This window comes from Rhinichthys klamathensis, unplaced genomic scaffold (assembly GCF_029890125.1).
Source record: "Rhinichthys klamathensis goyatoka isolate OS25496 unplaced genomic scaffold, OSU_Roscu_1.1 h1tg000769l_1, whole genome shotgun sequence".
In the NCBI taxonomy this organism is placed as follows: domain Eukaryota; kingdom Metazoa; phylum Chordata; class Actinopteri; order Cypriniformes; family Leuciscidae; genus Rhinichthys; species Rhinichthys klamathensis.
This window is the reverse complement of record NW_026607169.1, coordinates 13844-30000: the sequence shown is the minus strand read 5'-3', so window position 1 is coordinate 30000 and position 16157 is coordinate 13844. Positions and strand designations below refer to the sequence as shown.

Sequence of the window (16157 nt, the reverse complement as noted above, 5' to 3'; positions counted from 1 at the left end):
AATTTCATTGTACAGCATCTGTACGAACCCTGTGTTTAAGAGCTCGTTATTGTGCTCATCAAACTCTCAACTCAATATTGTTACAAAATATTCTTCTTGCTTAGTATTCCTGTCTTGTTTTCTCCAAAAAAAAACATAAAAATCCTTAAATCAAGATGCATTTACTCTAGAAGCAAGCTGTCAGTGGAGTCAGAAATATAAACTTAATGTAAAGTGGAATTTGATTATTTTTCTGACCAATTTTACAATAACCAACTTAATATCTTCAATCATTTTGCTTCTCCAGTAAATGTATCTGGATTTGACCCTTATGTGCTGTTGGGGATGTTTTCAGCCACTACGGGGTATTTTTGAGTCTTAATTTGGCCATAACTTTCTCTGTGTTTCAGCAAATGGAATGATTGTTGGTGACAAATCTTATTTTGACACATATTTTGGGAAAATGCTTTGAAAATGTTCAAAAACTCAACGGTACACTGTTTCACTACCCTTTCATTATGTCCGTGGCTGAAAACAGCCACTAGTTTAAACTGCTGTAAAAATGTATCTAATCTATCTAAATCAGTAAATCTATTAATCAAACTCAGTCCTGATCAAAACTACTAAATTTTTTTTTAAAAAAATCAGGATTTTAACTCTTTAATTGCCAAATTCATAAATGATGTCACTGATTTGGGGGGGAAAAAACACACAAAATGACTTATTTTCATTATAAAATGTGATTGTGGACTGGATTTTTTTTAACCTTTTATCACAGTCTTGGACATGTCAAAGATTAGAAACAACATTGGTTTTGATGCATTGTTAGTTTTTGTGCAGCATCAGATTTTAACACTTTCTCCCTCATTTACTGTTCGTGGCTGTTTTTGCCCCATTGACTTCCATTATAACCACATTTTTTGATTGCAAAGCCATGACATCATATAATCATGCATTTTTGATTGTTGGTGGTTTTCCCTGTTGGGAAGAGGTAAAATTTGTCATTTTTACTGTTGATAACCAGGTGGCACCATTAACCCTTTAGATAAGCCTGTGCAAAAAAAGCTTAGTTTCTGACTTTTACATGGAGTTATATGGAGTATAATAGCATATTAATGTGTGTGTGTGTGTGTGTGTGTGTGTGTGTGTGTGTGTGTGTGTGTGTGTGTGTGTGTGTGTGTGTGTGTGTGTGTGTGTGTGTGTGTGTGTGAGAGAGAGTCTGAGAAAATCAAAATATGCACCTCAGCTCTCAGAACTACATGGAGTAAACAAAAACAAAGTAAGTGTATTTATGCATCTGCTGCCTTTTGATGGTGAGAAATGCAGACTAAACGAAAACAAAGCAAGTGGATTTAAACACTGGCATGCAAGCCTGCGGGTCATGTTTTGCCATGTGTGAATGTTTTCAGCATCGGTTTTCCATAAAGCTCGTCTTGCTTTGTGCAGGATCTGATCGATCAGGGATTCGCTGCAACCAACGTTCTCAACCAGTTACACGAGGTCATCATCGAAGAGAAGCTGAGCGACAAACACAAATCCGCCATCGCAGAGAAGATGGCCGTAAGTGGACAGAGACTGAACGTTTTCTTGTTCTGTTCAGTGGAAATGTATGGAAGCTCGTTTCCACCACAGAATAAGACATCTTAAAAGATAATTGTGACTTTATATCTCACAATTGTGAGTTTACATCTTGCAATTATGACTTTATTTCTCAGAATTGCTTGTTATAAAGTCAGATTAGCGAGATATAAAGTCGCAATTGCGTTATATAAAGTCGGAAATATGTTATAAAGTCAGAATTGCGAGATATAAACTTTATATCACACAATTTTGACTATAACACAATTGGGATAGAAAAGGTCAATTGCAAGTTAATTTTTTTCACAATTCTGACTATATCACGCAATTCTGACTTTATAACGCAATTCTGACTTTATAACGCAATTCTCACTATCACGCAATTTTGACTTTATAACACGCAATTCTGACTTTATATCTCGCAATTCTGACTTTATCTCGCAATTCTGACTTTATATCTCGCAATTCTGACTTTATATCACGCAATTCTGACTATCACGCAATTCTGACTTTATATCTCGCAATTCTGACTTTATATCACGCAATTCTGACTATCACGCAATTTTGACTTTATATCATGCAATTCTGACTTTATATCACGCAATTCTGACTATCACGCAATTTTGACTTTATATCATGCAATTCTGACTTTATATCTCGCAATTCTGACTTTATATCTCGCAATTCTGACTTTATATCTCGCAATTCTGACTTTATATCATGCAATTCTGACTTTATATCTCGCAATTCTGACTTTATATCACGCAATTTTGACTATATATCACGCAATTCTGACTATCACGCAATTTTGACTTTATATCATGCAATTCTGACTTTATATCACGCAATTTTGACTATATATCACGCAATTCTGACTTTATATCACGCAATTCTGACTATCACGCAATTTTGACTTTATATCATGCAATTCTGACTTTATATCTCGCAATTCTGACTTTATATCTCGCAATTCTGACTTTATATCATGCAATTCTGACTTTATATCTCGCAATTCTGACTTTATATCACGCAATTTTGACTATATATCACGCAATTCTGACCATCACGCAATTCTGACTTGGGGATAGAAAAGGTCAATTGCAAGTTTATTTCTCTCAATTCTGACTTTATAACACGCAATTGGGAGAAAAAAAGTCAGAATTCTGAGATTAAAAAGTCGCAATTACTTTTTATTATTATTATTGTAGCGGAAACAAGCTTCCACTGAAATGTGTTGGTTGTTTTGTTGAAGTCAAGTGTTCTGATCTGTGTCTCAGGAGGTGGATAAGTGTCTGGCCGACGGTGCTGACGAGTATCTGCAGTTATTGAGTCTCGGCTCGGTCATCATGCAGCAAGCCGCACAGAACACCTGAGCCGACCAATCAGCAGCTCCGTTACACTTCAGCTGACCAATCAGCTTCACACATGGCTGCCTACATTTCTGTTTTCAACTTTTTGTACATTTGAAATATGTAATTAAAACATTTCTTTCCTATATATCTGTTGTGGGGTTTTTTTTTTTAAACATTTTATATTTTTATTCAAATATTTAGGATGTGCTGCCATAGTTATGAACTCCCTGAAACGCCTCCATTGTAGTCTTGAGTTTCGAACACGTCACAATATTCCTCATCATAATAATTAATACGCAGAATAAAGGGGCGGGGCCTGGTTGAGTTAGTTAGTAGTGTGTTAAACTGGCGGTTATGGAAAGGGGCGGGGCATTTCCCAAACACACTTGAAACGCTCGACCAATCACAACACACTGCTCCAGCCGACCAATCAGAGGACAGTGTGCTTTTCAGAAGGAGGGGCTTCATAGAGACAGGAAGTAAACAGAGCATTACTGACAGACTTAGAAGAGAGGAGCCGCAACAATGGAGAATATGAGGAAAATAATGTATTTTTTTAATATTCAAGCATGAAATAAAGCAGTTTTTAATACTTTCACATCAAAAGTTCATTGTAACACAACCTATTTTCAACCTAAAAAACTTGAGTATATCGACTCAAGGACATTTAGCTTTCGTCAGAGGTCTTTCAATCATAATTCAGATCACTCCATATAACGTGGTCTGGGCTTCATCAGATCTAGAACGGTCTGTTTCTGGAGCGTGTGTTGATGATTCCCAGCACTGAGAACGCACTGGCCGCTGCCGTCACCAAACTGATGGCGCCAATCGCCCGTGACGCCTGTCAACACAGAAAACCACACAATATCACATAAACAGTCTCGTTCCCAATCAGAACATCAAATTATCGTCTTACTATTCATAAATCATTCAAAGTAGAGGGACATACAGTGATGTGCGTCTGACTAATTACCATATTCATCTATCATGTATTTAATGGTACTTGACAGCATTTTTGGCATCAGGCGTTTCCTGAATCAGAAGCATTTTTGGTTGGAGCACCCATGATGCTTCACAATGCATCCTAGCTAGGGAACTCACACTAGATTTGATATGTGCCAAAATGCCATATCAGTGCAATTTTTTGCGTGGTGCTGATCGAATACTTATAGAAGCTTGTTTCCGCCACAGAATGAAAAATAAAAAAAAGGTAATTGTGACTTTTTATCCCACAATTCTGACTTTTTTCTCACAATTGCTGACAAAAAAGTCAGAATTGCGTGATATAAAGTCAGAATTGCGTGATATAAAGTCAGAATTGCGAGATATAAAGTCAGAATTGCGTGTTATAAAGTCAGAATTGCGAGAAATAAAGTCAGAATTGCGTGATATAAAGTCAGAATTGCGAGAAATAAAGTCAGAATTGCGTGATATAAAGTCAGAATTGCGAGATATTAAGTCAGACGTACGTGATATAAAGTCAGAATTGCGTGATAAAAAGTCAGAATTGCGTGATAAAAAGTCAGAATTGTATGATATAAAGTCAGAATTGCATGATATGAAGTCAGAATTACGTGATATAAAGTCAGAATTGAGATATAAAGTCAGAATTGCGTGATATAAAGTCAGAATTGAGATATAAAGTCAGAATTACGTGATATACAGTCAGAATTGAGATATTAAGTCAGAATTGCGTGATATAAAGTCAGAATTGCGTGATATAAAGTCAGAATTGCGAGTTATAAAGTCAGAATTACGTGATATAAAGTCAGAATTGCGTGATATAAAGTCAGAATTTAGATATTAAGTCAGAATTGCGAGTTATAAAGTCAGAATTGCGTGATATAAAGTCAGAATTGAGATATTAAGTCAGAATTGCGAGATATAAAGTCAGAATTGCGTGATATAAAGTCAGAATTGAGATATTAAGTCAGAATTGCGAGTTATAAAGTCAGAATTGCGTGATATAAAGTCAGAATTGCGTGATATAAAGTCAGAATTGAGATATAAAGTCAGAATTGCGTGATATAAAGTCAGAATTGAGATATAAAGTCAGAATTACGTGATATACAGTCAGAATTGAGATATTAAGTCAGAATTGCGTGATATAAAGTCAGAATTGCGTGATATAAAGTCAGAATTGCGAGTTATAAAGTCAGAATTACGTGATATAAAGTCAGAATTGCGTGATATAAAGTCAGAATTTAGATATTAAGTCAGAATTGCGAGTTATAAAGTCAGAATTGCGTGATATAAAGTCAGAATTGAGATATTAAGTCAGAATTGCGAGTTATAAAGTCAGAATTGCGTGATATAAAGTCAGAATTGAGATATTAAGTCAGAATTGCGAGTTATAAAGTCAGAATTGCGTGATATAAAGTCAGAATTGCGTGATATAAAGTCAGAATTGAGATATTAAGTCAGAATTGTGAGTTATAAAGTCAGAATTGCGTGATATAAAGTCAGAATTGAGATATTAAGTCAGAATTGCGAGATATAAAGTCAGAATTGCGAGTTAAAAGTAAGAATTGCGTGATATAAAGTTGCAATTGCGAGAAATAAACTTTTTTTCTCAGAATTGCATGTTTATATCTCGCAATTCTGACTTTATAACTCGCAATTGTGAGATAAAAATTCGCAATTATCTTTTAAAATGTTTTATTCTGTGGCGGAAACGAGCTTCCATAAACACCAAATTCCTGGAACATGGTAATAATAACGTGGTATATTTGGTTGGTCTGACCTGTTCAGACACTCCCTCGCCGTAGCGAAGAAGAGTGACGAAGTGTTCACAGTTGCTGCCCAGCAGGTCATATGACACCTCCTGTCCAATGAGGAGCTGAGCTCGCTGGATGATCTCCGAGACGGGCAGCGGCGTGTGATGGTCATCATATTTATTGTTGATCCTGTATGAATCTGCTCCCACAACCTCCTTCAGGAGCTGCATGCGGACCACGGCCTTACGACTGAACACTGACTTCACACTCGACATGGCAGCGGCTTGACTCTCATCTGACGGGAGGAAAACACAAATGCACGCGACTGATTTGTGTTTTTAATGTGCTTTAAGACAAACCATGTGTAAATTCATAAGTCGACAGCATTGCTGGTGTTTCTGACGTCACAAACGACCTTGTAACCAATCAGATCAACGTGTGATCGTCAACCAGTGGATCTCTGAGCTGAGTGAGTGAGTGGAGGCGGGGCTCATTTGCATATTCATAGAACCGCGCATACTAAATGAGGGAAGGGTGTCGAGTTACATTCAAGATATTTTGAGGGCCTGAAGACAATTTTTTCAAGGAAAAAACATTTAAATATGTCATTTTGGTGATCAAAGATAAGTTTTATAGGATAAAATTATTGACTACACAGGGGGACTTGGAAAAAATCAAATAGATGCAAATACTTAATAATAAAGTATGCCATTATAATGACCTGTTTCATTCATGTATCCGACTGACAGGTTAATTTATGTTAAAACTGTTGGTAACACTTTACAATAAGGTCTCATTAGTTAACATTGGCTAATGCATTATTAACTAACAATAACTAACAACAAGCAATATGTTAGTTACAGTATTTATTAATCTGTGTTAGTGATATGTTAGTGTTAGTAAAAATATGACTGTTCTTTGTTAGGTCATGGTTATAAAATAATAGATACAGATACAACTTTTGATTTTAATTATGTATTGGTAAATGTTCATGTTAAGCAACAAACTTAACTAATGTAACCTTGTTGTAAAGTGTTACTACATCTGTTTAATCCAAATGAATGGAGATTTTAATATGCCATTCAGATACATAAATCTTGAATTCAGGCCTAAATATTATTTTGAGCTCATCTATATGCTGTTTTTGAGCCATGAGGATGCCACTGACCGACAGGAGTGAGGTTGATGATGTAACCGTCTCCCAGGTAAAGAGCCCAGTGCTGATAGGCTGGTCTGAAGATCTCGATGAGGTCACCAGGCTGGGGTTCCTCGTTAGACTGATAATTATCAGGTTCACTGGAGGCCATCTGAAGCAAACAGAGACATATTAGAAAACTCACAGTCATAGGATAGTACAAAAATGACATAAGAGTCACTTTCAAACTTTTATATTTTATGTGTGCTGTTTCTTTAACAATAACAGACCTACATTTGATTATTATTCATGTTTTCCATTTAGTAGATTGTAGGCTTTACATTTTGCCAAGAAGCATTTTTAATCCTCAGATTAAAAGAAAAACACAAATAATTGTGATCTTTCACGCTGCAGTTTTGTCGTCTATCGCTTTAAATGCTCGAGCTCTTTAAAGGAGGATGGATTCTGATTGGCGGTCAGTGTTTTTATTGTTAATCAGCTGAAAGTGATTCCATTGATATTGTTTAAGTTTCTCTGTGGTATATAGTGTGAACTCTGCTTGCTATTCTTTTATGTAAAGTTACTGTTTTTAGAACTATATCTTTATCGTTATCATCATTGGTGTGAACGGTCTGTAAGAAACCTGTTGTTTTTAATCTCCAACGCGCGTTCACAACAATTAACGTCCGCTCGCGTCAACAAAACACGCATGCGTCGTGGTGCGCCGTTGGAGTTTATTCAAATTTTGTAAACAAAGTAAATTGTGTTTTTTTGCCACTCGTGTTGCTTCATAAATTTGAGTTTAAACGACTGGAGTGAATTCCTTTACATGGATTCCTTTAATGGTGTCTTATTACCTTTTTTAAAAGTGGTAATTGCGTAGACTGTCAATGGAGGGACAGAAAGCTCTCCGATTTCATCAAAAAGATCATTATTTGTGTGCCGAAGATGAACGAAAGTCTTACGGGTTTGGAACGACGAGAAGGTGAGTAATTAGGGACATGATTTTCATTTTTGGGTGAACTTTAGGTTAAACGTTAACTCTTCAGTGCACCATGGGTAATTCTGTTGTATTTTTTAGCTTGTCTGTCGAATCCTGAATCATTATTTTAGACACTTTTAGACACAAAATCCTTTATAGTAAACACTACTTGCCCATTATTTCCATAACGCTGTTTAGCTAATTTGCACACATTTTAAAGTACACTATTAAAAATTTTAGTGTGAAATTACAGTATATTCCAGGTTAATAATTGCATTAACGTTACTTTCCCGGTAATTCCGCAGTAGGACTTCTCTTGTGTCTAACTGCACTCTTTAATATTTCTTGTAAAATCTACAATATCATACTGTATTTCTATAGTGCATATATGAAGGTTCCCAGCATGCAGCGCAGCATGAATAGATTATGTTGTGGAGTTTCTTGATTCTTGTTGTTTTTATCTGTGCTGCTGAACTTATTTTTGCTTCACTTTTATCAGATTGTGTTGTTTGTTTATTTTGTAATGTTCAGAATTTATCTTTATTATTATTATTTGTTGAGTCATGTGTTACCATTGTTGTGTTTTGTATATTGAGTATTCATGTCTGCGCATCATTTGGTGATGGAAGAAAATAAATCTTGCATTGCAAGATAATGTCACACGTTTCAAAGATAGATCTTAAAAGTAGCTTTACTATTGTAAAATATCCATCAACAAACAATTATGGATTTGATAAATCAGCCAATTAGCCTATTTACACTCTAGCTTGCCATTGTTTTAACAAATGTTTTCTGACTTGTCTAGATCAGACATTTGAATATGATATAAGATCCAAGATCCCAAGCAAATTGAACATGGATCACCATAATGGTGACTTCAAACAATTACAGTGGTAAACAATATAATTTCTTACAGTGGAATTTCTTATCATGAGAGTTTACAGTAAAACAAGAGCAGTAAACTACTGTGATGTCAGCATCATTTTGCTGTTGATTAACGTTAATTTGTAAAAAAAAAAAAAAAAACAGCATGCATTAATTTTACTGAAAATTTCAGACTACAATAATTTATTGTAAAATAATAATCTTTAATCCTGTAAATTCCTGGTCATTTTTTACAGTGTTTTGCTTGTTTACTTACATTAACAGTTCTTCTATGTTGATTATCCATCATCCCAAAGCATAATTCTGCACTTTCTGAGGGAAAAATAAAAAGGGATCATTAGACAACACTGAAATCAATACTAATATAGCATTTCTGAACATGTTTAACGTTTCTGAGCGTGTAAAGTGAGTTGTGATGTGAAAACAGCCAGAGAATGCTGGAGTAACACAAGACAATGAAAAGGGTCACCGTTACACAAACACACATAAACACAGGGTCTTACAACACTCACAATGGCATGCAAATAATAGAGAAACAAGTGGAAAAGAGGCATGAAACATTACAGTGTTTATCAGCTGGACAGAAATATAATTAACACTTGCATCCTAATCATGTTATTGGACGATTCTTTAAAACAAATTAATATATATCAGATTTCATTTTAATATCAAATATACTCAGGAACGGTTTCATTGTCCAGCATTTTACTCAAGAACTGAGTTAATAAAGTCAGAACCGGCTGTTATACTTACTTATTAGCAGATTTCATCATCAGATCAGAATGATTTCAACCCTCCATCGGATATATCCGTGTGATCCCAGAGAAACGAGTGTTTGTGTGTTAGGAGAGGAGATTCCAGAGCTGCTGCTGAACGATCTGAACTCACTGAGCTTCTGCTGCGGTCACTCACGGGTCACTCTGCCATTGTGTGGCGCATGGAGTCAAAATAATGACACATATGTTTGCAAAAAAATAAAGTATTGAGAGAAAAAAACATTGTTTTGCAAACCAAAATAAAGAATTGCAAAAGAAAAATAAAGTATTGAGAGAAAAAAACGTTGTTTTGCAAACAAAAATAAAGAATTGGAAAAGAAAAATAAAGTATTTAGAGAAAAAAACGTTGTTTTGCAAACCAAAATAAAGAATTGCAAAAGAAAAATAAAGTATTGAGAGAAAAAAACGTTGTTTTGCAAACAAAAATAAAGAATTGGAAAAGAAAAATAAAGTATTTAGAGAAAAAAACGTTGTTTTGCAAACCAAAATAAAGAATTGCAAAAGAAAAATAAAGTATTTAGAGAAAAAAAACGTTGTTTTGCAAACCAAAATAAAGTATTGCAAAAGAAAAATAAAGTATTGAGAGAAAAAATTTGTTTTGCAAACCAAAATAAAGATTTGCAAAAGAAAAATAAAGTATTGAGAGAAAAAAACGTTTTGCAAACCAAAATAAAGAATTGCAAAAGAAAAATTAAGTATTGAGAGAAAAAAACTTTGTTTTGCAAACCAAAATAAAGATTTGCAAAAGAAAAATAAAGTATTGAGAGAAAAAAACGTTGTTTTGCAAACAAAAATAAAGAATTGGAAAAGAAAAATAAAGTATTTAGAGGAAAAAAAACGTTGTTTTGCAAACAAAAATAAAGAATTGCAAAAGAAAAATAAAGTATTGAGAGAAAAAAAGTTGTTTTGCAAACCAAAATAAAGAATTGCAAAAGAAAAATAAAGTATTGAGAGAAAAAAACGTTGTTTTGCAAACCAAAATAAAGATTTGCAAAAGAAAAATAAAGTATTGAGAGAAAAAAACGTTGTTTTGCAAACAAAAATAAAGAATTGGAAAAGAAAAATAAAGTATTGAGAGAAAAAAACGTTGTTTTGCAAACAAAAATAAAGAATTGGAAAAGAAAAATAAAGTATTGAGAGAAAAAAACATTGTTTTGCAAACCAAAATAAAGAATTGCAAAAGAAAAATAAAGTGGTTTCATTTGCAACGCTCCTTTTATTCTGCGTTTCAGTCGCCATCCTCCTGTGGGTTAACCATTAAGCAAAAAAATGTATTGCTATAAAAGTGTGCAAATTCTTTTGAAGTACTTTATTTTTGTTTGCAAAACACTCTTTTCTTTTCCAATACCTGATTTTTTTTGTGTGCAAATATATGTGGCATTATTTTGACTCCATAAGCAATGTATCGCACACACAGTCTGAGAATAAAGTCTTTCAACACTGACCACAGACACGAAACATGTTTCTGTTGTTGTATGATGTAAATGTGAGTTTATTTAGGGGTAAAGATCACCTCATACTTTTATTTTTGGTTACACTTTATTATGAGCTGGGGTACTATTTAGCTGGAAATCCAGCGTTTATAGTTGTTTCTGTGTCTATGTGGTGTTTTTAATACGCTTTAAGACACACCATGTGTAAGTTCATAAGTCGACAGCATTGCTGAGTATTTCCTCCTTAAAACTGCAGTGAACCAAAGACAGTCTCAAAAACACGGTTTGAAATCGCTGGTGTTTCTGACGTCACAAACGACCTTGTAACCAATCAGATCAACGTGTGATCGTCAACCAGTGGATCTCTGAGCTGAGTGAGTGACTGGAGGCGGGGCTCATTCGCATATTCATAGAACCGCACATACTAAATGAGGCAAGGGTGTCGAGTTACATTCAAGATATTTTAAGGCATTTCTAAAACATTCTAACATGTTAATTCATGCTAGCAAAGGTGCTAAGACATGTCTAGAACATGCTAAATCATGTTAGCAACCTGTTAAAACATGCTAGCCAAACATGCTAATTCAAACCTATTAGCTGTGTACCTATTTTTTATGTCATTTGCATGTTTGTATTTTTATAATCTGTTTACTTTGTGTTGTAGCTCTTTAGACACGAGAAAGGCGCGTTATAAATAAAATGTATTATTATTATTAATATGAATGTCTGAACTAATAAGAATTCGGTTTGTTTTTAAAGGCCACTGAATTTCCACTGAAACAGGAAGACAGGGCGGGACCATAGACTGTAAAAAAAGATGGACGACGCCCCTTCGCTCTTTTCCATTGGAGAGAACTGAAGCCGCCAGTGTCCCGATATGGCGCTGACATATTGGAACTTGAGTCTGCGCAGTAGTGTTTTCGGGACCAGTCATGCGCAGTCGTGAGCAGGAAGTAAAGCCGCGAAATCAAGGCCCCGCCCTCACTCTCTTAAGTGGCCTTGTCTGCTCCATTCCTCTCCAATGATGTCTGATGATTGCAGTACCTCGTTAAAATAAGGTAAATACAACTACTAACCACATAGTCAACATTATGAAAAAAAGTCCGTTGGTGCTTCAGTGACTATTTCACACAGAGAACCTGTCAATCACAGCTGTCAATCATGATGTCACAGCACCGTTTTTATAGCATCAAATAACTAACTAAAAACTTACTTATTTTAAAAGCAAACACTTGAAATTACATCAACGTGATAGAAACTACAGTAAATGACAGAAACTATCTTTAGAAAAAAGATATGTGAAGTGTAATTTAATTATTTAGTTGGTCTCACGTCCCGTTGAATAACATGGGGAGGCGGGGCTTATGAGCTATACTAGGACCGGTCACCGGGGGGCGATCGAGACGTTTTGGCTTCACTTTTGAGGGCTTGTGCGGCACGCTTGGGCGGGACATATTGAACAGCTCCTCCCCTTTTTGAAAACAGCCAATAGCGTTTTGTTTATATCACAGCTCGTTAAAGCCCCAGTTCCCTCCTAATCTCTAACCGTTTCTCCTCCTAATCTCCTCCATATCGCTTTAAAATAGGAGGCTGGATATATATATAAATATAATATATTCATACTAAAAGCCAAAAAACTTCCATTTTGATTTCATGGGGACTTTAAATCAGTCAGATTTGACCAGAAGTGCCTTTGAAATGATGTTTACTCTCCAGCAGGTGTCAGCAGTGACACTGCGCATGTCTGCTCTCCTCCTCTAAACGTTTAATTTATAAAATGACAACTAAAATCTTCGCTTCTATTTAGCTTGTTATATCCAAACATCTCAATCAGTTTGTGTATGTCAAACAAATGAAGATGTGTTTTACAGAATTACTCGATCTCGCGACACCAGCCAGTCTCTAGTCAACCTGCATTCCATTCTCGCGAGAGTAGAGGATTGTTTCGATGCATGAGGGTGAGTCCCCTCATTCTCGCGAGACTCTCCCTGCGTTCAATACCCCCCGTTTGTAAATCTCGCGAGAGTGTGAGCGGAAGATGGCAGATGGCTCTTCCTCGTAGGGTGTGTGAGTGTGTGTCGTTTGTTTACCGTTAGATGCGTCGCCCCGGTGCGTGTTTCATTCCCGTCCTTCTCCGTTGAGTCACCGGACAGTGTTCATGTTGTGCGGGCTGGTGTTTTCCACCGCTCATCTGTGTAAATATGACGGGAGAGAAGATCCGCTCGGTGCGCAAAGAGCGCAAGGCGGGTTTGGATCTGCTGGAGCCGGACGAGGAACCGGCGGCCACCGGGCCGATAAAAGCCAACCGAGGCAGCAAGATCTTCAGCGGCAGCAACCACAAGATCACCCGCTCCAGTTCTCAGCAGAACCAGAACCACGGGGACACTGACAGCGCGTACCCCGTGCATGAGTGTGTGTTCAGGGGAGACGTGAGGAGGCTGTCATCGCTCATCCGAAGTCAGAACATCGCGCAGAAAGACGTCCACGGTGAGGCGTGACCTACACACACGATAATAAACAAACTATTCGGTCATAATTATCCAGAATCATGCTGATCTAGAACCTCAGGGACTCAAAAACATGGTGATCGAGAATCATAATAATCTAGAACCTCAGGGATTCAAAAACATGGTGATCGAGAATCATAATAATCCAGAACCATGATGGTGTTAATGTTATTATTCATAGTCATGATGATCATGATGTTCTAGATCCTCAGTGACTCAAAAACATGGTGATCCAGAACCATAATGATCCAGAACCATGATGGTCTAGGACTGTTTTTATTCATAGTCAATAGTCATCATAATGATCATGCTGACCTCGAACTATAATGCACCAAAAATATGGTGATTGAGAATCATAGTAATCCATAACCATGATAATCTAGAACTGTTATTATTCATTTAAAATTATAATGTTGATCTAGAACTATAACACATCAAAAACATGGTGATCTAGAATCATAATAATCCAGAACCATGATGATGTAAACTATTATTATTCATAGACATGATGATCATGCTGATCTAGAACTATAACACATCAAAAACATGGTGATCTAGAATCATAATAATCCAGAACCATGATGATGTAAACTATTATTATTCATAGTCATGATTATCATGATGATCTAGAACCCCAGGGACTCAAAAACATGGTGATCGAGAACCATAATAGTCCAGAACCATGATGATGTAAAACTGTTATTATTCTTTGCCATAATGAATGATCATGATGATCTAGAACTATAATGCATCAAAAACATGGTGATCTAGAACCATAATAGTCCAGAGTCATGGTGATCTAAAACTGTTATTGTGCAGAACTCCCGTGAGTCCATTATATTCACATAGAATAAATCAAAAATTGAAAATCAGTCCACTTGAAACTTGAATGCATGAAACTAGTTTCACATAATTACATGTCTGGATTTTATCTGTATGATGAATTATGAATCAGTCCTAATAATATGATTAATCATGATTGATTATCATTTTTCAGTGCTAAGAGCTTTTTGTGTTACTCGTTTTCATTCTCATATATCAAACTACATACATCAGTACATGAGCGATGCATATACTATTATAGTTAACACACACTAAAACCATAAAAAAACGAAATTAATCACCTAACAAAATTATGAAAACTTAAACTAAAATGAAAATATAATTATAAAATCTATTTCAAATAGATTTTTTTTATTTTTTATTAAAAACTATCAATGATCTCAGTGATAATAAAACACTGATATGATGTACAGGTGAAACTGGAAAAAGTAGAATATGGTGGAAAAGTTAATTTATTTCAGTAATTCAACTTAAAAGGTGAAACTAATATATTATATAGACTCATTACATGCAAAGTGAGATATTTCAAGCCTTTATTTGTTATAATTGTGATGATTATGGCTTACAGCTTATAAAAACCCCAAAGTCAAAATTAGAATATTGTGAAAGGTTTTCATAAGTTGTAAGCCATAATCATCACAATTATAACAAATAAAGGCTTGAAATATCTCACTTTGCATGTAATGAGTCTATATAATATATTAGTTTCACCTTTTAAGTTGAATTACTGAAATAAATGAACTTTTGCACCATATTCTAATTTTTCGAGTTTAATGCTCATTTGGTTTAAACAGCCGTGATGTATTGTTCTCTTTTAAACCGTTTGATTTTAAAACTGTGATCTCGTGTTTTTATCTGTACTATGAATTATGTGTGAGTGTTCCCGAACTATCCGACAGTGTGATCTCTATACGGGTTATTTGATCGTTGTCATATTTCTAAAAAATATATATAAAACATATCTGTAATTAAAGTAAAAATGCTTGATAAACACGTCTTTGGTATGATTATTTATTTAAATCAAGTTTGTATTGATTTATTTGATCTCAATGCTGTTTCTAGAACATCACTCGTCTATAACAAACACACCTAATGTCAAAAACAGAAACAAAGCAAAATATTTTTTTATTTTAATCATTATTTTATCCATTTAGTATCTATTACGTTATGTCATTGTATTAGTTTCCACTAATTTTTTTAATGAATAATAATGTATTTTTAATTTATTTTAATCAACATGTCGGATGTACTTTGGGTGTCTTGTTCATTATATTTATTTTCATATAAAAGCGACAGAACTTAAACTACATCCAGGTTATTAGCAACACCGCGCGCGAGCGTGAGTCCGCGATATCTGTCTCTGATCCGCTTTAGTTTAGAGATCTGTCCGTCTTGCCTGCGCTTTTTAAACTTCATTTAATCTCAGGCAAGGCGAGGCGCGTCTCCAACGAGCCGTGTGACTGTGGATGACTCAAATCTGTCTTGTCTTGCAGGAAACACTCCTCTTCATCTGGCGGTGATGATGGGGCATAAAGGTGAGTCGCTCGGCTCCAGGAAAGCTCAGGGCTGGATCCTCATGATCAGGAGTTTTGGACAAAGCACACAACTTCCTTACTTGAGAGAAAGTACAGATACTACTGGTCAAATACTACAACACTACAAGTAAAAGACCTATTTTAACTTAAAGGCTGGGTAGGCAGTTTGTTTCTAAAAACACTTTTTCCCAAATTTTTCCCAAACAGGTTCTCTGTTGGATACTTTCAAAATCAGGAGGCGGAGATGGGTTGAATTAGGGGTGGGGTTAGGGATCAGGGGGCGGAGATGGGTTGGATTAGGGGTGGGGTTAGGTATCAGGGGGCGGAGATGGGTTGGATTAGGGGTGGGGTTAGGTATCAGGGGGCGGAGATGGGTTGGATTAGGGGTGGGGTTAGGGATCAGGGGGGCGGAGATGGGTAGGTTTAGGGGTGGGG

The 16157-nt window shown here is 35.7% G+C and overlaps 3 protein-coding genes across 3 annotated transcripts in view; 2 read left to right on the top strand and 1 right to left on the bottom strand.

Moving 5' to 3' along the window:
• Positions 1-3054, top strand: part of rfc4 (replication factor C (activator 1) 4) — a 9066-nt gene extending 6012 nt beyond the window's left edge. Inside the window, exons 9-10 of the mRNA XM_056243013.1 lie at positions 1426-1539; positions 2835-3054. Coding sequence (XP_056098988.1) covers positions 1426-1539; positions 2835-2930 — 210 coding nt within the window. The 3' untranslated portion in view covers positions 2931-3054. The remainder of the gene's footprint in view (positions 1-1425; positions 1540-2834) is intronic.
• Positions 3055-3586: 532 nt separating this feature from the next.
• On the bottom strand, positions 3587-9537 carry plaat1 (phospholipase A and acyltransferase 1). Its single transcript, XM_056243018.1, has 5 exons — positions 9382-9537; positions 8885-8940; positions 6795-6933; positions 5653-5921; positions 3587-3750 (listed from the first exon to the last, which is right to left on the bottom strand). The coding sequence occupies exons 2-5, from the start codon at positions 8915-8917 to the stop codon at positions 3649-3651; spliced, it is 543 nt and encodes a 180-aa protein (XP_056098993.1). The 5' UTR covers positions 8918-8940; positions 9382-9537; the 3' UTR covers positions 3587-3648.
• Positions 9538-12850: 3313 nt separating this feature from the next.
• Positions 12851-15812, top strand: ankrd13c (ankyrin repeat domain 13C; the record flags this gene model as incomplete). Its single annotated transcript, XM_056243033.1, has 2 exons — positions 12851-13324; positions 15681-15812. Coding segments are annotated over exons 1-2 (418 nt in total), but the record flags the coding sequence as incomplete, so codon positions are not given.
• Positions 15813-16157: the final 345 nt, after the last annotated feature.